This window comes from Muscardinus avellanarius, assembly GCF_963383645.1.
Source record: "Muscardinus avellanarius genome assembly, chromosome: 11".
Classification (NCBI taxonomy): domain Eukaryota; kingdom Metazoa; phylum Chordata; class Mammalia; order Rodentia; family Gliridae; genus Muscardinus; species Muscardinus avellanarius.
The window spans coordinates 92,152,000-92,172,487 of record NC_137797.1 but is presented as its reverse complement, the minus strand read 5'-3'; the positions used below and the strand labels follow the sequence as shown (position 1 = coordinate 92,172,487).

Here is a 20,488-nt window from a genome sequence, read left to right as displayed (position 1 = left end):
AAGAGGGCTCACTCCCAAACTTCAACGTAAGTGCGGGGAGAAGGGAACCCTGGCACCAAAACGGAGGGCGAACTGGGTCCTACGGAGTTAAGATTCCAACAGAGTGAGGCCGCGTGGCACCTTTGCTTTTGGCTTGGCCTCTGACAGTGCTGAAATGTGTCCTTGACGAGTGGATGGTTCAGATGCAAGAAGTCTAGCATCACTGCGAGAGCAGGGTGGCAGGTGGAGGCGAGGGCCAGGTGCATTGTGGGATACAGAACAGCGAGCAAGGACCCAGAGGGCCTTACGCGGCTCCCTGATGCCAACCCGGTCAGTAACACTATGAAGAAGGCTAATAAATAGATGCATGTAACAAGCGTTCAGTCAGTTTTGAAGCCGCTGCGTCAGATGCAGCAGAGACCTCTCTGTTGCTCCTAGACGCAGGTGCCACGTGAGCAGTGTCTCTAGTAAAGATATAAAAATGAAGTTGCTTCTTTTCAAGTATTAAAAAAATAAGTTAACCGACAAAAAGGGTCCGAAGTGGCTGAGCGTCCTGCCAGGTCGTCAGCTTCATTTCAGTGTGCAAACACAGGAAAAACACCAAGGGAAAGGGGAACCCTGCCCGAGGCGCAGCGCTGCATGGTGACAGCGCCCGTCTGTCAGCGGGGCCTTGATGTGTAGGTCCCCTTAGGTCCCCCGAAGTCAGTCCTTTCCAGTGTCAAAATGGTTGTGAACTAAAAGCAAAATGCAGCAATCCACAGGCCTCTGGCCACAGCCAGAGGGAGGCCTGGGGCATTTGGCCACCTAGGGTCCAGTGTGTGGTGTGGGGGCTGGGACAGACCCCTCTGCATCCTCCAAACTTGCATAATGAATTCGGAGGCAGCCCATCTCTCGGCTTCCCCTGCAGGGCTGCGGTGGGCGCCGCCCCGACCGGCATCGCTCTCTTCTGGGGCCCAGGCACGTCTTGCTTATAGGTTTTCTTTTCCTTTCTTTGGTGGTGCTTCAGGGAGCACGAGAAGACGGCTGGCCCTGCTCCGCGGGGTGCTCTGTGGTGGCCGTGACCTCTCACCAATCAACATGCCAGCGGAAGGAAGAGGCACCAGCAGCGCGCCCTCAGGGACTGTGCGGGGCTTTCCCCGAAGTCCAGGCGGGCCTCTTCCCAGGAGGCGGAGCCCCCCAGGTAATCATCACCTGGGGTTCCCCACGGCACAGGAGCCAGTGGGCAGCTGAGCGCAACTCCCAGAAGGTGCCAGGCCACCTTGACATGGGTCCGGGTGGTCGGGAGAATGCAGCCCAGTTGGGAGAGTGCTTGACACTCCAGGCCAAGTCAGGAGGTTCAGGACCAGTTCAGGCTGAAGCCCTTTGACAGCATGGCCGCCTCCAGGTCTTTGTCCTCCTCCTTCTCCCGGAGCCGCTGCTCCTCCAGCAAAGCCACCAGAGAGTCTCTCTGCTCCACAACCTCCAGCATCTCGTTCAAGATCTTCTTCTCCTCCGACAACTCCTCCTCGGTTTTCAGGTGATCTGGGGAGTAGATGAAGGAGTCAGTATACCCGGGGCCGTGCCACCTTCCCACGTGTGTAACTCCCTGCCCGCTTACCTTCCACCGCCATCCGCTCCCGCAGCTCCTGCTGCAGCCGGCTCTGCCGATCTTCCAGCTCTAGCTCCCGGGCACTGCGAGGAGATGGAGGACAGAGACAGTGACTCAGCCCACCAAGCTACAATGGATGTACCTGCCTGCAGTGACAGGTCTGATGCTGATGTCCCCTGTGGCTGGGCCCCCAAATCTCAGGCTACTCACAAAATCATCAGCTCCGACTCATAGCGCACCATGGCGTTTTTCTCTTGCACCAGCTTGAACCATTCCTGCATCAGCTTGGGGTCATCCTTCTTGCCCATCCCTGCCAAGAGAGAGAGTGTGTGGGACGGCTGGGAGGGGCTCTCGCCTTCCCAGGCCCATAGGAACCATCACACTGGGGCAAATGTGCAAAGAGAGCCAAGCAAGATGCTGCCGGAACACTCCCAAGCCAGGTCTAAAGTTTGCCTACAGCCTTTGGGGGGCAGAGAATGACAGGCCCCTGCACCACACTGGCCCCCGGGTCTAACGGGGCCGATGCCTTCCATCTGTGCTCCCCTCCACCGGTCACCCTGCCTGGCGGCGACTGTCTCTTCTCTCCTCACAGGCTTGTTGATGCCTCTCCTGTTCAGAAGTTTCCTTTTGGTATGCCTTCAATTGCTTTGCTCTCCTTTTAACATTTTTGGATTCATTCAATATCTATTTGGCACTTGCTCTGTGCTAAGTCTCCTTGGAGAAAGCCAGTCTAATGAATATGGCAAATGTAATTTTCATTTTTTTTTTTTTGTGGGGAGCTACACCCCCAGCCCTATTTTATTTTTATTTTTAAACTTGGAAACAAGGTCTAAGTTGCAGGGGGCCTTGTAAGTTGCTGAGGTTGGCCGCGAACCTGCTATCCTCCGGTCTCAGCCTCTTAAATACTGGGATTACAGGGATGTACCACCACGCTGGGCTTCAAATATAAACTTATAAACTGTACTTTGCTCTTTTGAGTTATGCCCATTTGGTCCAGTTCTTCCCTACGTTGTTGCCGTTCTCTGGGGCTACTAATACCGACACCTCAACATTGCCTTATATCTCATCAGGAAGACACCACTTTTTTCTTTACTTTGTTTTTGGTACTAGGGGTTGAACCCAGGGGCATTCTACCTTTACGCTCCACTCCCAGCACTTTTTTTTTTTTTTTTTTTTTTTTTTTTTACTTTGAAACATGATCTTGCTAGATTGCCAAGCCTGGGCTCAAACCTGTGATCCTCTTGTCTCAGCCTCCCAAGAACTGGGATTCCAGGCATGCAACATCACATCTGGCTAAGACCACACTTCTTACCGTGTGGCCTGCCAAGCTTCCTGACAAACACTCCCATAAGCCCTGTGTGGCAAATGCAGGGCACCCAGGTGACCGTCAGCTTTCTCATCAACAGACTCTAGAGACTGTGGAAAGTGGCCACGCCCTGTTCTGATCCAATCCCAGCGCCAGTGTTTGGACCTGCTAACTCATGCGGACGCAAGACGGGAGCCCGAGCCTCCATCAGGAGCACGTGGACCCGCTGGGCTTAACTGCAGCAGGAGGCTGGAGGAAGCGCTTTCCAAGGAATCAAACCATCCAAGGAGGGAACGAACCTGATTTCCTTGGAGCACAAATCTGGTCATGGCAAAAGTGTGGTCCTGCCTGAGACAAACTACGTCAATGGCTTTTTCATAGTTTTGGATTACAAACCATTTTGAGAATCTCACACAAGGCAAGGACTATTCATAGAAAGATGATTACGTGTATGTATTATTGTTGTTGTTGTTATTATTTGTGTTAGAACCCAAGGCCTTACACAAGCTAGGCAAGTGCTCTACCACAGAGATGTACCCCAACATCAAATAATCTTATGCAGAATTTCAGGATGGGCATGGGCTTCCTAAAGTCCATCCACAATCCTTAGGTTAAGAGGCAACAGACTGGGAAATCTCTCAAGTCCCTTTTATTTTCCTGAGCTGCTTGGCTGGATGTCCCAGCAGAGTCAGGCATGGGGACTGTATCCTCAGGTAGGGAGCCTCTCATGCATTAGCTCAGGCCCACCTGCGCTCTGCCACCTGACTTCCTGGCACTCTAGTCAAACACAAAACTCCTGCGGTGGTGTTTACTTGGCACATAGGGGCTAAGCCGGTTAGTGTTTAGCCAGTGGCTCCGCTCGGAAACAAGTCACATTCGCACAAGCAGAGGTTAGCATCTGCACCGTGACCCAGTGCACACAGAGCTTTGCTCCCGTGGTGGCGTCATCCTGCCCTGTGCTACTTCCAAGGATGGCAGGCTGGCTCTGGTGCAGTGTCGCCTGCGGGTCTGGGGCCCGAGCTCTCCTCACCCGATCCAATAGACTTGGGTCTTTCCATGCATTCCTCCAGAGCGTCTCTGCACAGTGAGCCCAATGGCCATGACGATGGAGCCTGAGGCATGCAAGCTGTCCAGTGCGGCTCCTTCCCACCTCCCCGTGTGCAAAGACCAAAAAATTCCACCAGGGGACATTAGAACACTGCTCGTGAGCCACGGTGGAGCTGGTTCACAGCAGATGAGCAGGGGGATGTGGTGGGGTGGGGGAAGGTCACATGTGAGAGCCATGGAGAGCAGAGGAAGAGGTTAGCAAGGGTTAGTCATGGCCACACTCCCCTTCCCCGCCCCACATGCCTTGTCAATGACAATCTTATCACCACGACAGACTGCAAATCAGACAAACTTAAAAAAACAAAACAAAACACACTCGGCAAGACACAAGGTAGAGAAGTTTGCTTTTAGTGGTTGTTTTGGTAAAGAACTCGGGGGCATTTGTATAAACCAGTCTTTGGAAGGACAGTATTCCTTGACTCCACCAATATAAAACGCAGCCACGGTGCGAGGTCCCTCTCCCACGTACCCGGCCCCTCTATCCAGCAGACTCGAGGCTTCAGGGCCCCACGCGATGGCGATACAGGTCTGCGGCCCCCACCACCGGCCCGGAGGCTCTCGGCTTCCCTCTGTACCCAGGCCTCCCCTCCACAGTCAAAGGGATACTGTGCCTTGTAAGAAACTGCCACATACTCATGACATTCTGAAATAGGGCTGTCACGTGTCGGAAGAGGAGATAACTAGTGGGGCTGTATTGCCTGTGGAACTAACATGGCCCCGACCCTCTGAGGCAGGGGGATGAAGCGGGGAGGAGGTTTACGTTACCTTCCTGGACACAGCAAGGGCAGAAGGAGAGAGGTCTACGCCGTGGAGTCCCGCCACTGGGCTCAACTTCAAAAAGGACCAAACAAGGAGGAGGAGGAGGAAACGGAGAAAGACAAAAAAAGGAAGAGGAAAAAGAGGAGGAGGAATTTGGAAGTGGAGAGGGACAGGGAGAAGGTGAAATAAAAAAAAAAAAAACAAGCAGAGGACAAAAGGCATAAAAAGTGAGAGAGGAACAACGGGAGGAGAAGGAAAAAAAATACAAGAAATGGAGAAGCAGAAACAGGGGAAACAAAGTCTACAAATGAATTAAGTCCTTTTTTTCAGCAGGGAAAGTGAACAAGGGCAGGCCCAGGCATTGGGCACGGCGCAGGCACCGAGGCAGCTTGACAAGGAACCGTTGGATTCCTCCCAAAGATACGCCTGTCCCCTCATGGCTGATGGGCTGCGCCTTCCTCCTCTAATCCTCACTGGTAGCAAATGACATTTGGTATTATCATCCATTTGGCAGCCCTTAGGGTCTTGGGTGTTGAATTCCCTCCTCAAAAATGCCCACAGCCCCTGGGCAGGTCGGCCAACCTCTGTGGACCAGATTGGACCACACATGAAGCTACTACTGCTTCAAGATGGGCAGGTCACCAACCAATCCTAAGCGAGACTGCCTAAGGTGTTGCCACAGACACGTGCTTGAGGTTAAACTAACCCTAGCAAGTCTAAGGGGCAGGGTGGGGTCTGTACCCTCAGTGCTGTGCCCATATAGAGGAACTGCACCTGCGGGGCAGCACCTGAACCTCAGGAAGGATGTGCAGGGCTCTGCCAGCTGCGGCCAATTCTCAACCAGGACAATTTGAGGAAACCACACAGGGGATTTTGCCAGTCTGTAGCACTCTTCCTGGGAAGCCAGCCACCCCCTTTTCTCCTGGACCTTCCGTCTTGGAGGGGTCACACCTGGGGGACTCGAAAGGGGCGAGCAGACAGGACGTGCCAACTCGCAGTAGTGATGCTGGTGACGGGGCGACTGAGAGGAGACTGTGCACTCAAGGAAGAGGGAGAGAAGCTGAGCAAGGGACCATCACAGAACCACAGGAGCACACATGGGAGACAGCAAAGCCCAGGGACAGACAGGCCTCGGGACAGCAGGGGAAGGGCTGACTGGGGCGCAGGACGAGAATGGGGCTTAGGTCGACAGGAGGGCCAGACAGACCACTGGTGGAGAGCTCATTCTGTTCGCAGTGGAATTAGTGCCGGGACCACTTTGTCTTCTGACCCCTTTGCTGTTTTGCACAGCACTGTGTACTGTGAAACTGACACTGCATACAACTTCAAGATTAAAGCCAGTGTGTGTGCAATGCTAACCACATCCAGTGTTCTCAGCAGACGTGACCATGACCGGCTGACACCTGGGAACGGGGAAGAAGAGTTTCTTTCCAAAAAAATCCCTGCCTTATGGCTGACCTACGTTCAGTCTTCTTGGTTTCAATGCGTAGAGTCTGCTGAGGCTCAGAATACTGAGATAATCCCTTAAATAAAATGTCGAGAAACAATCTCTGCTGCTTCCTGGGATGGACGTTGCACGTGGAAAGGCCTTGGGGCGGAGTAAACAGCGTCCACATTCATCAGCAAGGGACAGTGACATGATACATAGCCGACACACCCAGAACAAGCAGGTGCCGGTGGACAGAGGAGTTACTACTTCCCAGACACCACAGAACATAGCTTTAACTCCTCTTATGAAGACCACATTCCTTGTATACACAACTTGAGATACCAATATTGAGAACAGAAATCAGGTCATAAAATTAGAAAAAATGGGGCATCAGGTAAGGCATGTTTTTATCCAAAAGGAAAGGGGAAGAGTGCTGTCGTAACAGGCAAAAGGAAGGGAATGGAAGGCTGGAAGGGCTGTCTCTCAGGAGGAGGCAGGTGGGATGACATCATGGGGCAAGAACTCTTCTTTAGGCACCAGGACTTCCATAATGATTCTGCACTACTCTGATAATCAGAATACCCAATAGATGTTATCTTAAAGGAAGTACAGCAAATTTGAGCATGGTGGCGCAGGCTTGTAATCCCAGCATTCGGGAGGCTGAGACAGGAGGATCATGATTTGAGGCCACCCTCAGTTACTTAGGCCCTTTGCAACTCAGTGAGACCCTGTTTCAAAATAAAGAATAAAAAAAATAGGGCTGGAGATGTCGCTCGGAGGTAGAATGCCCCTGGATTTCATCCCCAGTACCAATAAATAAATAAATAATAAATAAAATTAAAAAAGCACAGCAGCAAAAACTTGACCAAACAGGGAGTTCCACATCACCACAGGCTGAGGCACAGAGATGCTGGCTGATGGTAATTTCTCTGCCTCCTACAGAAATATGAGAAGCAGATGATGTGGGATTGCTGGGGCTTAGAGTACAGGTGGCACCAAACAGAAGTGCTTTTCTCCCCCCCCCCCTTCCTTCCTTCTTTCCCCTTTTTTGCTATACTGGGGATTGAATCCAGAGTCTCAGGGGCATTCTACCTGTGAGCTCTACCCTCAGTCCTATTTTATTTTTTTATTTTGAAACAGGTTGTGTTTCGAAAGTTGTGGAGGATCTCACTAAGTTGCTGAGGCTGGCCGTGAACCTGTGATCCTTATGTCTCAGTCTCCCAAGTACTGGTATTACAGTGCACCACCATTCCTGGTTTTTTTTTTTTTTTTTGGTGGTGGTGGGGATTGAACCTGGCACATTACCTCTGAGATACACTCTCAAGCATTTTTATTTCTTTTATTTTGAAATGGAAGAACACTAACTTACCATGCACTGGCCTTGAACTTGTGATCCTCCTGTGTCAGCCTCCCAAGTACTGATACCACCGCAGTTTGGAAAGCAGTTGAATATCATGATAAAGTACGATGCATGAAGTCTAAGAATGGACACTGCTTTCTACACTCAAAGCATTCTCAAGGCATATGGCTCACTGGCCCAGAACGACAACCTTGTCAGGCAACTGTGTCCCCACGTTCAAATGAGAGGTCTGAAGCTTTAAAAGTGAAATTCTGCAGAGCCCGGACAAAACATCAACTCTTCCTTTCCTACTATGAACTAAGGATGTGCGTGTGTGTGTTTTACTGGGAATTGAACCCAGGGCCTTGTGGATGCTAGGCAAGTACTCTACCACTGGGCTACATTCCCAGCTCATTAAGACACAGGGTCTTGCTCACTTGACCAGACTGGCCTTGAACTTGTGGTCCTGCTGCCTCCGCCCCTGAGTTGCTGGGATTCCAGGTATGTGTCACCGTGCCCAACAAACTTGCCTTCTTTAAAGGTCCACACAGGCTCTAGGCAAAATCGAACTTTTGCCTACCTGAAGCCTTTGGCTACTTGAAGCATCTCAAAGACACTAATAAGAATGTCAGACCTGGAAGGGAAGTGTGCACGAACTCCTTCCCAGTGTTTCATAGAGGCCAAGAGAGGACAGTGATGTTAAAAAAGAAAAGCCCCCCCCCACCAAAAAAAAAAAAAAAAAAAAAAAAGGACACTTGGCTGGGGCCAAAGTGAAGGCAGGATGTGCCCATGACCTGCTGGTATGCCTCACTCTAGGCTCCGCCTCTCACATCTTCCAGGGCTGGCCCCAGACCCAGCAGTGGTTGGCAGGGAGGGAGAAAATGACAGTCTCAGGGCAGGCAGCCCCCACTTCCCCCTCCCTCCCTCCTTTTCGTGCTGGGCTGGAACCCAGAGCCTTATGAGTGCTAACCAATTGCTCTGCCCAGCCACACCCTCAGCCTCTTATTCTATCCCCCACCCCCTTCTTTCTTCGCAGTACTGGGTATAGAACCCAGGAACAGTCTACCTCAGAGCTACATCCCTACCCTTATTATTATTATTATTATTATTTTTTGTGGTACTGGGGATGAGACTCAGGGGTGTTCTACCTCCGAGCTACATTCCCAACCCTATTTTTTTTATCCTTTATTTTGAAACAGGGTCTCACCAAGTTGCAGAGGGCCTAAGTAGCTGAGGTGGATCAAGAATCTGTGATCCTCTTATCTCAGCCTCTCAAGTCCTGGGGTTACAAATGTGCATCACCACATCCAGCTCTTCCCTTTGCCTTTTTTTTTTTTTTTAAATAAGGGAAGTATCTAAGATACTTCACTCCAACACAGTGCATCCTCCCCTCCTATCAGCTAATTTTTTTTTTTTTTGGCAGCACTGGGGATGGAAACATTCTACATCTGAGTGACAACCCAGCCCTATTTTTATTCTTTATTTTGAAACAGGGTCTCACTGAGTTGCAAAGGGCCTCATTAAGTAGTGGAGGCTTTCCTTGAACCACAATCTTCCGTCTCAGCCTCCCAAATGCAGGGATTACAAGTGTGCTCCACCATTCCCAGCTTCCTACAGCTAATTAAATAAAACATCTGGACAGCTTCAAAAAGCAAGCAAAGCAACCAACTCTCAAGATACTGAGCTTAGATGCTATTATGATTTGGGTTTGGAATGCCCCCCCCCCAAAAAAATAAAGCTCCTGTGTTGAACGCATGGGCCTCAGTTCAGAGGTGGGGCATGGCTAGAGGGGTGGGCCCCTGGGGGATGGCCCTGGTCCCCTAACTCCCTCACTGCTACCATGTCTGAGAGCAGTCTTTCTGACATAGGGCCTTCCACTGTGCCTTCTGGCTTGCAGCAGGCTGTCCATGGACTGACCCTCTAACGTGACCCAAACAACCTTTCCTCTTCTAAGCTGTGCCTGTCAGGTACTCTGGTCACACAGCGGTAAAGCTGACTAATATGAATGCTCATCCTACAAAGTCTACTCGTTGTGTGTGTGTGTGTGTGTGTGTGTGTGTGTGTGTGTGCGTGTGTACGTTGCTGGGGATTGAACCGAGGGGCATTCTACCTTCAAGGTACACCCCTTGCCTTTTTTAAAATTTTTGTTCTGAAACGAGGTCTCACTAGGCTGGTGAGAGTCTTGCTACTTGCTGAGGCTGTCTTGAACCTGTGATCCCTACCTTTGAGCCACACCCTCAGCCTCTTACTCTGTCCTGTCTCGGCCTTCCAGGTACGGGGATTACAGGCATGTGCCAGAACTCTGGCCTACTTATCTTTCTTGTACTCAGAATCCTGAGTCCTCACCCTCAGGCTCAGAGGTAGAGAACAGTATAGTGTCTTTCTGGTGGGAAGTGAGAATGTGGCAGTGAAGCGTGGAGGAGGCGAGACGGAGGCCAGAGAACCAGGCATAGCACGTGTTGTGACAGGTAGAGCTTGAGGCTGTGTCCCAAATTCAGTCATTTAATTCTGCCTGGTTATATTTAGCCCACTGGCCTCTACACTGGGGCTAGTATCTGAAACAGCTAGAGATGTCTTACAAAGCTCACAGGCTTATTTTGAGGATAAGGTGAGAGACTAATAATTTGGGTAAGAAATGTTTACAGTACTTCTGACTTACCAGGCATGGTGCTGACCATCCACGAACCCCCTTTTCTTTTTTTGGTACTGGTGATTGAACTCAGGGGCTTTCTACCTCTCAGCTACACCTTGACTCTATCTATCTTATCTCTATCTATCTATCTATCTATCTATCTATCTATCTATCTATCATCTATCTACCTACCTACCTACCTACCTATCATACTAGGGACTGAACCCAGGGACATTTTACCTCTGAGCTACACTCCTTCTTAACAGGGTCTCATTAGGTTGCTGAGTCTCACTCAACTGTCAAGGATATCCTCAAATCCACAATCCTCTCGTTTTAGCCTCCTAAGTACTGGGGTGACAGGCATGTGCCCCCGTGCCCTGCTTATATTTATTTATTTGAAACAGGGTTTCACTAAATTGTGGAGGACCTCACTAAGTCGCTGAGGCTGGCTGTGAACCTATGATCCTCCTGTCTCAGCCTCCCAAGGACTGGGATTACAGGCATGCACCACTGTGCCTGGCAATCCCATTTTCTTTAAGAGCCAGACCAGGTGAGAATTTCTGGTTGGAAGCAATAATGAGAGTAGTGGCAGCAGGAAAGCAAGTTGGTGGGCCAGTCTTGAGGATTCCTGAGAAGAAGAGGGTGTTGGAGGGGCAACCAGGGAGCTGGTCTGAGGCTGAGAGCTAGCTTTGTGCCTCATCTCAGAGTCCATCTTGGCCATTACCTAGGCCCCCAGGCCGCCTCGTTCCACAAAGGAGCCATCACCACAGGCTTAAAGCCAGAGGGGTCTCTGCAGCCAGGACCTCATAGACCATGGTGAGGGGCTGCTAGGGAGAGACATCTAGATCACAGAAGCCCCAGCCTGGAATGTCATGTTTTCTCACTGGCTGGGACCTGAAGTGTCTCTAGCCTTGTACCGTCCACAAGGTCATTAAAAGGAAAATGGACCTTTTTTTGAGCTGAGCCACCAATTATGACACATTTCCCCTTGGAAATAAAGAATTTCAAATAACCCGCTTGCCAATATTTTGTAGAACATTATCCACTTAGAGGCTGAAAATTGGCTCCACATACTTTCCCTTCTGACACACCACAGCTAATTTTATGCACAGAAGCCTGTTAAGTCCCAGGGTCATGTTATTCCCTTTTCGGTTATACTTTCTGAAAATCCTCAGTCTACCAAGGGATTCTTTTTGGTTTTGACTTCCTCTTGGCCTCTGAATGGCACGCTTCAAGGTGTCGGGGATAGGAAGGAGGCACAGTTATTTCTCAGCCGCATAATGAGGTTCCACTTTCTGGCCACCTGCTCTGTAGCCAGCCTGTGCAGCCCCCATCTCGCCTGGCTGATCCTCCCTTGCTCCATAGGATCCCACTGCATTTACTAACAACGACGTCGTGTTGGAACAATGTCTTTTTATCCAACTCTTCTCGCAAGATAATACAGGGGTTTTGCCTACCTGTTCCTAAAAGACCCCAGAGGCATTCAGTCATCACCATGATCAGTCTCCCAGATTAAACCTGCAGAGGACCATTTGCCCAGGGTTGGAAGAATCTCTTTCTTTTTTTGTGGGAAGGAACCCAGAGCTTTACACATGCGACTTAAGTACTCTACTGTTCAGCTACATGCCCGGCTCAGCTCAGAAGAACTTCTTGGTGGTTCTGATGTAAGAAATGAGAATTTCACTGATTTTATCCTTTCTCCCTCCCTCCCTTTCTTCCATCCTTCCTATTTTCCTCCCGGTACTGGGGATTGAGCCCAGGAGCACTCTACCACTACACTCCCAGCCCTTTTTATTTCTTAGTTTGAGACAGGGTCTTGCAAAGTTCCTGAGACTGGCCTCAAATTTTGTGATCCACCTTGCGCCAGCCTTCAGAGGTGCTGAGATTATAGGCATGCATCACCGTGCCTGACTGCCCTGTTCAGGTTATATAGTCTGATGTGAAAAATAATTTGCAAAAATCTTTGTTCACTAAGATTATGCTCAACTGTTCTCTCCAACCCAAGAAACCTATTCGTCCAGCACCAGTGCCATCCCTCTGGCATGAGAAAGCCTTTGTGTTCCAAGGCTGAGGTCCAGTCCCAAACCCAGGGGTGACGACAGACACTCAGGCTGGAACAGGGCATCAAGATAGCTGGCTTGCAGTGCTGCAGAGTGGTGAGCAGGTATCAGGAGAGTGGAAGATGCCAGTCCACGTCGGCCCAGCAGGCCCAGGTCACATATTATGACAGGGTGGGAGTGGAGGGTGAAAGTTAAAGGCAAATGCATGTATCAATTGAGCTCCAACACACACACACACACACACACACACACACACACACACACACGAATGCATTTCACAGTTCCTAAGTAAAAATAGCCAGGTTAATGTTTAGCCTGCGCAGACAAGTAAAAATCCACCAATGTCAAATTAAGGGAAGCAATAGTCACTCAGAAGGTAGGCTTCTCCCCAACCCCTGGCAACAAGGAAAGTTTACTTTCCAGGGTTTCGTGTTATATCTCTAAACCTTTCATTTCCCTTGGAGACATACAAATCAAGAGGTGAGATCCTATAAAGCTAGAAATGAGGTGTGTGTATTTTTAATCTAAGTTTTTCAGAAGAGATGTGGTTTTTCTTTCTAGATGGCCAGTCTTCCATTTGCTCAAGCACAACAAAACATGGCGGGCTGGGCTGTACCTATTGAGTGTCCTCCCAGGAGAACGGGAGGGGCAGTAGCCACTGGGGGTGCTTCTCTGGCCCAAGGGCCCCTATGTGCTCGTTAAGTGGTTTCTTTTTAAATCACAAGGTCCAGCTGTTTGAGGAAATGAAATATTTTTTTCTTGGGTGGGGGAGGGCGGCACTGGAGTGTGAACCCAGGGGCACTCTGCCACTGAGCTCCATCCCAGACCTTTTTACCTTTTATTCTGAGACCAAGTCTCACTAAGTTGCTCAGGTTGGCCTCAGACTTGCAATCCCGCATCAGTCTCCCAACATGCAGCGATTACAAGTATTTCCCCATGGTGCCCACTTTAAAAGATTTTTATCCCACTCCCCTGCAGATAATGAATATTACCAAGACCCCTGAGAATGAAATATTAGCAGACACTTTTAAAGAGACGTAATTATGGCATTTAAGCCTTCCTCCTGGGGCTCAACAAGAAGAGGGCCTGGTAACCCTTGCTCTGTGCCTGACATTTTATGTAAGTGACTTTCTCCAGACAGGACAGGAATGCTTCACCCATGCTTCATTTTCTTTTGGGGGCAGAAGGTGGCTGAGGATTGAACCCAGGGGCATTCTACCTCTGAGCTACTCCCCAGCCCTTTTTCATTTTTTATTTTGACACTTTTTTTTTTTTGTGGCACTAGGTGTGGAACCCAGGGGCTTATCTACTTCCAGGCTATACTCCCAGACCTATTTTATACTTATTTGGAAACAGGGTCTCACTAAGTTGCTGAGAGCCTCCCTTAGTAGCTGAGGCTGGCTTCGAACCTGTGCGATCCTCCTGTCTCAGCCTCCTAAGCACTGGGATTACAAGCGTGCGCCACCACGCCCAGCTTCATTTTTTATTTTGAAACAGGGTCTGGCTGAATTGCTGAGGCTGGCCATGAACCCATGATCCTCCTGTCTCGGCCTCCCAAGTACTGGGATTACAGGTGTGTGCCAGCACGCCTGGCTCTCCTATGCTTTATTAGCAGGGTGGCAGCAGCGGCTGTTTCTGTGGTGAGCAGGACCCAGGAGAGGAGTCTGCCTGCTACATACACATCAGAGCAGGCTGCCTGAAGGAGAGTGACAAGGGGCTAGGAACCAAGTGGCAGGGGACAGGAGGTGTCTGATGGTGGAGTACTCTATTAATCTCAAACACACACTGGGTTCTATTTATCTGATTTCATCCTGGAATTTGTTGGGATTCTATATCCCAAAAAGCTAGAAGCTGTGGTCCAGGGCCACAGAAGTGAAAACAGCTCATGGCATTTTCTTACTTGAGCAGGAGGGGGAAAAGAACAGAGGAAGCCGGGCGTGGTGGTGCACATTTGTGATCCCAGCATTCGGGGGGCTGAGATAGGAGGATGGTGGTTCGCAGACAGCCTCAGCTACTTAGGCCCTTTTTAACTCAGTGAGACCCTGTTTCAAAATAAAGAATAAAAAAACAGGGCTGGGGGTGTAGCTCGGAGGTCGAATGCCCCTGGGTTCCATCCCCAGTACCACACATACACACACACAAATAACAGAAAAGACATACACAGACCATCAGCGTGGCCACAGCTGCGCCTCCAACTAGGAGGAGGGGCAAAGATGAGCAAAGGCGGTACTCCCGAGTACTGGGGCTACATGCCGTGAGAGCGCCTCCGGCTAGGTTCTGAATGCAAAAATGTCTTTTCACACATTGAGATCAACTTAGACTTTACAGTAAGATTCTCTGGGAAGTGTTAGGAGGAGGTGTGGGAAGGGGAGTCAGGGCATTAGACAGGGAATGGGGTCTGTTAATTGGGGTGTAAGCATCAGCCCTTTTTCAGCATCAATGGCCACAAATGTGAAAAGTCCCTCAACACTCCAAAAGCCCTGGGATACTAAAGGGACCTGCAGAGGGCTTGGGATCCTAGGAGTGTGGGGTCGGGAACACAGAGAGCAGACCCCACAGGTCCCCCTAGCAAGGTGCAGAAGGCTCCACCTGCTGTTCTGGAGGCACTCTAATAGTATGCACTGTCCTATAGTAGGAATTAGGCTTTGTTGTTTTTTGTTTTGTTTCTGGTGGTGCTGGGGATGGAACCCCACACTCGGCAACTGTTCCGCTACTAAGCTACAGCCCCAGCCCTGGCTGTGGTTTGAAAATGAATGGACCAAGAAGTGATTCTCTCAAAAGGGTGTTTTTAGGGTAAAAATGAGAGAATTATCTTCATCAGCCCTTCTGTTTTTAGACTATTCCTCGGCATGGAGCCTCAAGGGGAGAGGAAGAGACGGTACTGCCTGGTGGAGGGCACAGACCCTGGGCGTGGTCCTCCTCCTGCCACAGGGAAGCTTTCCAGGAGAAAAACCACTCAGCATCTAGAACTGAGACTCATGGATTGGTTACTTCGCTAAGCCCATACGGCAGGTGCGCTTTGTATAACCAGGCAGCAAACAAGGAATTCCTGCCGGCTAGTGGTTCTCTGGTTTTAGAGGGAGGGCTGTAAGACGTGTTAAAACATGGATACCCTCCTGGCATCACCGGAAAGAGTTTCTGATGCAGAAGGTCTGGGGTAGAGCCTGAGAATCTGCATGTTTACAAGCGCCCAGGTGCTGCAGCTGCTGCTGGTCCAGGAACCACACTTTGAGCATCACTGCCTTGGGCTTCTCGGGCCCTTACTGAGAACAAGTGCAAAGCAAGTCCTGAACATAACAAGGAGGGAGGGACGGCACTGGGACCTCTCAACCCAGCCTCGAGCCTGGTGAGTCTGGCCTGGGTACTTGCCTATGGATCTTCTGGAGGAAATGTGAGTGCATCCTAATGAAAACAGATGAAGCTGAATTCCTTATCTGCTTCTTCTTTTTATGGTGTTGGGATGGAACCCAGGGCCTTGGGCATGCTAGGCAAGAGCTCTACCTCTGAGCTACACCCCTAGCTCCTATGTTTGCTTGGGTTTTTATTTTGTTTTGTTTTGTTTTTGTACTGAAATTGAATCCAGGAGCATTCTACCTCTGAGCTATACCCTTAGCCTTTTTTTTTTTTTTAATTTTGAAACAGGGTCTCACTAAGTTGCTGAGAATCTTGCTAAATTGCTGAGGCTGGTCTTGAACTCGCTATCCTCTTGCCTCATCCTCCCAAGTACTGGAACTACGGGTGTGTGCCATCACACCTGGCCCACTTTTGCTTCTTAAGGGTGGTCGGCAGTGAGCTTCCCAGTGGATGGGCTACCTACAGGCTGTGAAGGATGAGATTCAGAACAAAAGTCACATTGGACTTGAGTACATATATATTGCTGCCAAATAACCAAATAATATTAAGGGGACCAGACACAGATAAAAGGTTGATGGGGTGGGGGTGAGTCAGGTTTTATTATAAGAAACTAGAAAAACCTTGGGCAGCAAAAGTTCTCTTAAATCTTCCTCTGGAGTATATACAGGCAGTGGAGGGGATATGACACACTGATCCATTCCTACTGGAATTATGTAATTAGCTGTGGTGCTGGGGATGGAAGCCAGGGCCTTGCACACGCTGGGCAAGTGCTCTACCACTGAGCCTGGAAAAGGGTTTGTGCTTTTGCCATTGGTTATCAGGTTGGTTTCCCCTCGCTGTTTGTGAGGAGGGACTGGGAGGGGAGGGGGAAGGGAAGGGTGTCAGCGGGGTTAGTGGCAGCAACAGTTGCTGCTATACATACCACCCAGATGCAAGTCGATGAGGTCACTGTAATAAGACTCTCCCCAATAGTCTACAACAAGGAATTGGTGAAGAGAGAGTTATTCCATCAGATGGCCCTGCTGTGCCCCCATGCCCAAGACCATCCATGACACGAAGGATAAGAAACATGCAGCTGTACAGCAAGAGGGAAAGAGGGGTGGCCGGATGCATGCACACATGCAGGCCAGCTCTGGCTACTGTGGTGGTGGGGGTAACGGGAACTCCTGGGGGCCTGGCTCTGTGATTCCTGCTCCTGCCTCGGCTCAGTGAGGGCAGAAGGTTTGTCTCTGTTGGGAACTCCAACACTGCTGGGCCTCAAACTTATCTAAGATTTAATAAAGTTCAAGGGCAGATTAGGGGCTATTTGCCCCAGATGCGGACATCCCAAGAAAACTCTGTAAACAGAGTCCCAGTCCTTGGCCTTTCACGCAGTCGCAAGGCTCCCAAGAACTCTGTGTGGGCAGCCCCACTGGTGACTGGTACATTTCTTGCAGAACCACTTTGCTGGATGGGCTTAGGATGGAGGTCCTGTACCTTCTGAGGTCTACGCCCCGACTTTAGCCAGCCTTCTCTTTAAATACAGGAAATGAGCTGGGGCTTATGCAGAGTTCTTACCCTGCGACTATTTGCCCCAAGGCTCCTGCAGTTCTGCTGGCTGCAGGCACCCCTGGCCTTTTGGCTCCTGCAGCTGCCCAGCAAGGGTTGTTTGGTGCTTCATAGGCTGTAGACGATGCAGAGCCTGGGCTGAGGGCTGGGCTTGAGCAGGCAGTCCTCATCTCCCTAGAATCTTTATGGTGCGGAGCACAGTAATTCACAGTAATTCAGTGCCACCCTTCTCTGAGCCTCACAATCTGAACATTGCTCTCAGTGCCTTCTGTTTCACAGTAGGATTCTCCTTCAAGAAGAAACTATCAGAAAACTGAGTGTGATCCTGCAATGTAGTTCCAGCTTGTACCCAAGCCGGTCCAGTGGTTTTAAGTTTGAATCAGGGTTCCAGGAACAATAAAAGTTCCCTAGATATCCCAGGATCAGAAATCACGTACATCCTGGTCTTCCCTGGGCTGGAAGGTTCTGAGGCTAATCCTTGGGTTTTGGATACACAGAGGCCTTTGGCAAATAGAGATCTCTTCTCTGGGAGGACAGTGTGGCCAGTGATGGAAGCTTGAGACCATCAAGTGAGGCCAAGGCAGGTGTGGCTGGCTTGGCACAGCCCTCAGGGAAGGGGCTGACTAGCGTTGGAAGACTCCAGGTCCCACGCGCAGCCGAGACTACATTCTTCTGGCTTCAGCCAGGTGCAAGGAGACCAATAGGGGAATGGAATGAAGAAGCAGGAGAGAGGAGCAGCCAATGTGCATTTAGCCTCCAAGATGGTATCTGCCAAATAGGAACAGGGCTACTGGGAACTGACATAGCTCAGCCCTGGCAGTGGTGTAGTAAAGTAAGAAAAAGATAGGTATGTTTGGAATTAATTTGTATGGTCGAAGGCATTATATCCTGAGAATTCCCCAAATGTATCACTGGGAAATATCCCAACAGAGCTACTGAGGTACACCTTTTTTTGTTTGTTTGTGCCTGGTGCTGGGGATTGAATCCAGGGCATTTACCTCTGAGATACACCCCTAATCCAATTTTGGTTATTTTTTTAATTTTTAATTTTTTTTTACTTGGAAACAGATATGAGCTAGGTTGCTGACAGCCTCATTAAGATGCTGATGCTGGCTTTGAACCTATGATCCACCCTTCTGTCTTAGCCTCCCAAGTACTGGCAAGTGTCACCAGGCCCTGTTGAGGTGCATCTTTAGAAACAGAACACTCTCACCATTGGGTAGAGATGTTTCGGCAGAGCCTGGCCTACAAGAAGGAGTTGGACTGGAACAGTGGTTTTCAAAGTTCTGCGGAAGCCAGGTGTGGCGGCACATGCTTGTAATCTCAGGAGGATCGCAGATGTGCAGCCACCCTCAGCTACTTAGGTGGTAGAATGCCCATGGGTTCAATCCCCAGTGCTGCCCCAAACCCCAAACCCCAAAACAAAAAACAACGAAAATAAAACACCAAATGAAAAAAAAAAAAAATGAACAACTTCTGTTGGGCCCTCGGGCTTCCAGGAGTCTCCCAGATACCTCAGATGCTTTTAACTCTTAAAAACTTTAAAAAGGCCAACCACCCAGTGCTTTGTAAGCGCTCAACTCACTGAAGACCAGCAACACGTTAACTTGCGCTGCCGGGTGAGCTCGCCTTTTTTTTTTTTGGTACTGGGGATTGAACCAAGGGGCCATCTACCTTCAAGTTACACCTGGCCCTTTTATTTCGAAACAGTCTCACTGAGTTGCTGAGGCCGGCCTCAAAGTAAACCTGCTTTTGTGGGGTCTCAGGACCAAGTTTCTTCTGCTTCTTGTATACAAGCATCTGAATTGCTTGCAAATGTGTTGGTAAAGAAGAAACCATGTAATTAATTAAAATCCCTGCCTACAAGTACAGTGCTGGAGTTCAAGGGCAGATTAGGGGCTATTTGCCCCAGATGCAGACATCCCAAGAAAACTCTGTAAACAGAGTCCCAGTCCTTGGCCTTTCACGCAGTCGCAAGGCTCCCAAGAACTCTGTGTGTGCAGCCCCACTGGTGACTGGCACATTTCTTGCAGAACCACTTTGCTGGATGGGCTTAGGATGGAGGTCCTGTACCTTCTGAGGCCTACGCCCCGACTTTAGCCAGCCTTCTCTTTAAATACAGGAAATGAGCTGGGACTTATGCAGAGTTCTTACCCTGCGACTATTTGCCCCAAGGCTCCTGCAGTTCTGCTGGCTGCAGGCACCCCTGGCCTTTTGGCTCCTGCAGCTGCCCAGCACGGAGAACACCAGTGATCAGAGAGAAGCCACATCTCTCTGAAGATGCGCCGGCTGGCCAGTGTGGCGCCTCGGGAGTGACAGAGTGTTCTGATGTCATAGTGCCACTGGGCTGTTTGCTGTTTTCCGGAAGCTTCTTGTCCAAGACTATTTTGTTTTTTGCCTTTGTTTTGGTACTGGGGATTGAACCCAGGGGTGTTCTACCTCTGAGCTACACCACTGCTACCGTTTTATTTTTTATTTTGAAACAGGACTTTGCTAAATTGCTGTGACTGGCTGTGATCCGTGGATCCTCTGGTCTCAGCCTCCCAAGTACTGGGTTTCTAGGCATGTGCCGCCACACCCACCACTAAGATTGGTTCTTTATATGGAATATGAATTGCTGTTAGGCTCCTGATTCAACTGTAGAAAAATGCCACTGTTATACCTTTAATTTTCTAGTATCTGTATCAATTAAATTGCAGATATCCTGAGATCTTCAGGTGAGTTGTTAAAAAATAGTTATCATTCACAGCAAGGAGGTATGTATCAAGACGCTCTCATCCCTGTGCCTAGGAGTAAGCTGCATGCTGGGTTCACTGACATCTGCAGCTCTCCACTGTAACTGGGGTTTTCAAGCTGGTGTGAATATTTAGAGTAATTCTTTTTTATTTTAAACTTGAACTTATAAACCTGCAAAAAGGGCTCTGCTAAAAGCTAGTTTGAAAACCACTGATATAGATGAAATTCAGATTGGGGTCCTTGCTTATCAAAGTGAAATTACCCAAACAATTAGGAAGAACACTTTTGACAAAAGTCCTCTGCCAATATGTTTTCTTCTTCTTTTTTGGTGTTGGAGATGGAATACACGGTCAGGCATAGTCTAGGGTCACAGTCCCCTGTGCCAATTTTATTTTGGGGGGTTACTAGGGATTGAATCCAGGGGCAAACTATCTCTGAGCTACACCCTCAGTCCTATTTTATTTTGAAACAGGGTCTCACTAAGCTGCTGAGGGTCTAAGTTGTTGAGACTGATCTTGAATTTGCAATTCTCCTGTCTCAGCCACCCAAGTATTGGGATTACAGGTATGTGCCACCATACCTGGCTGTCCTCTGCCAATCTTTAATGGTGTTATTTCTGGCTACAGCTGGAATAACACACATGCTACAGAA

The 20,488-nt window shown here is 49.5% G+C and overlaps 1 protein-coding gene across 4 annotated transcripts in view; it reads right to left on the bottom strand.

Moving 5' to 3' along the window:
- Positions 1 to 1,315: 1,315 nt before the first annotated feature.
- The window catches only part of MICAL3 (microtubule associated monooxygenase, calponin and LIM domain containing 3), a gene marked incomplete at both ends in the record, with an annotated part of 127,667 nt that continues 108,494 nt past the window's right edge, over positions 1,316 to 20,488 (bottom strand). Inside the window, 5 exons of one of the 4 annotated variants that reach the window (XM_080705674.1) lie at positions 1,316 to 1,500; positions 1,577 to 1,650; positions 1,778 to 1,877; positions 4,746 to 4,811; positions 16,476 to 16,526. In XM_080705674.1, the coding sequence (XP_080561800.1) occupies positions 1,316 to 1,500; positions 1,577 to 1,650; positions 1,778 to 1,877; positions 4,746 to 4,811; positions 16,476 to 16,526 (476 nt within the window). The remainder of the gene's footprint in view (positions 1,501 to 1,576; positions 1,651 to 1,777; positions 1,878 to 4,745; positions 4,812 to 16,475; positions 16,527 to 20,488) is intronic. The other 3 variants (XM_080705673.1, XM_080705675.1, XM_080705677.1) reach the window with 3 other exon arrangements.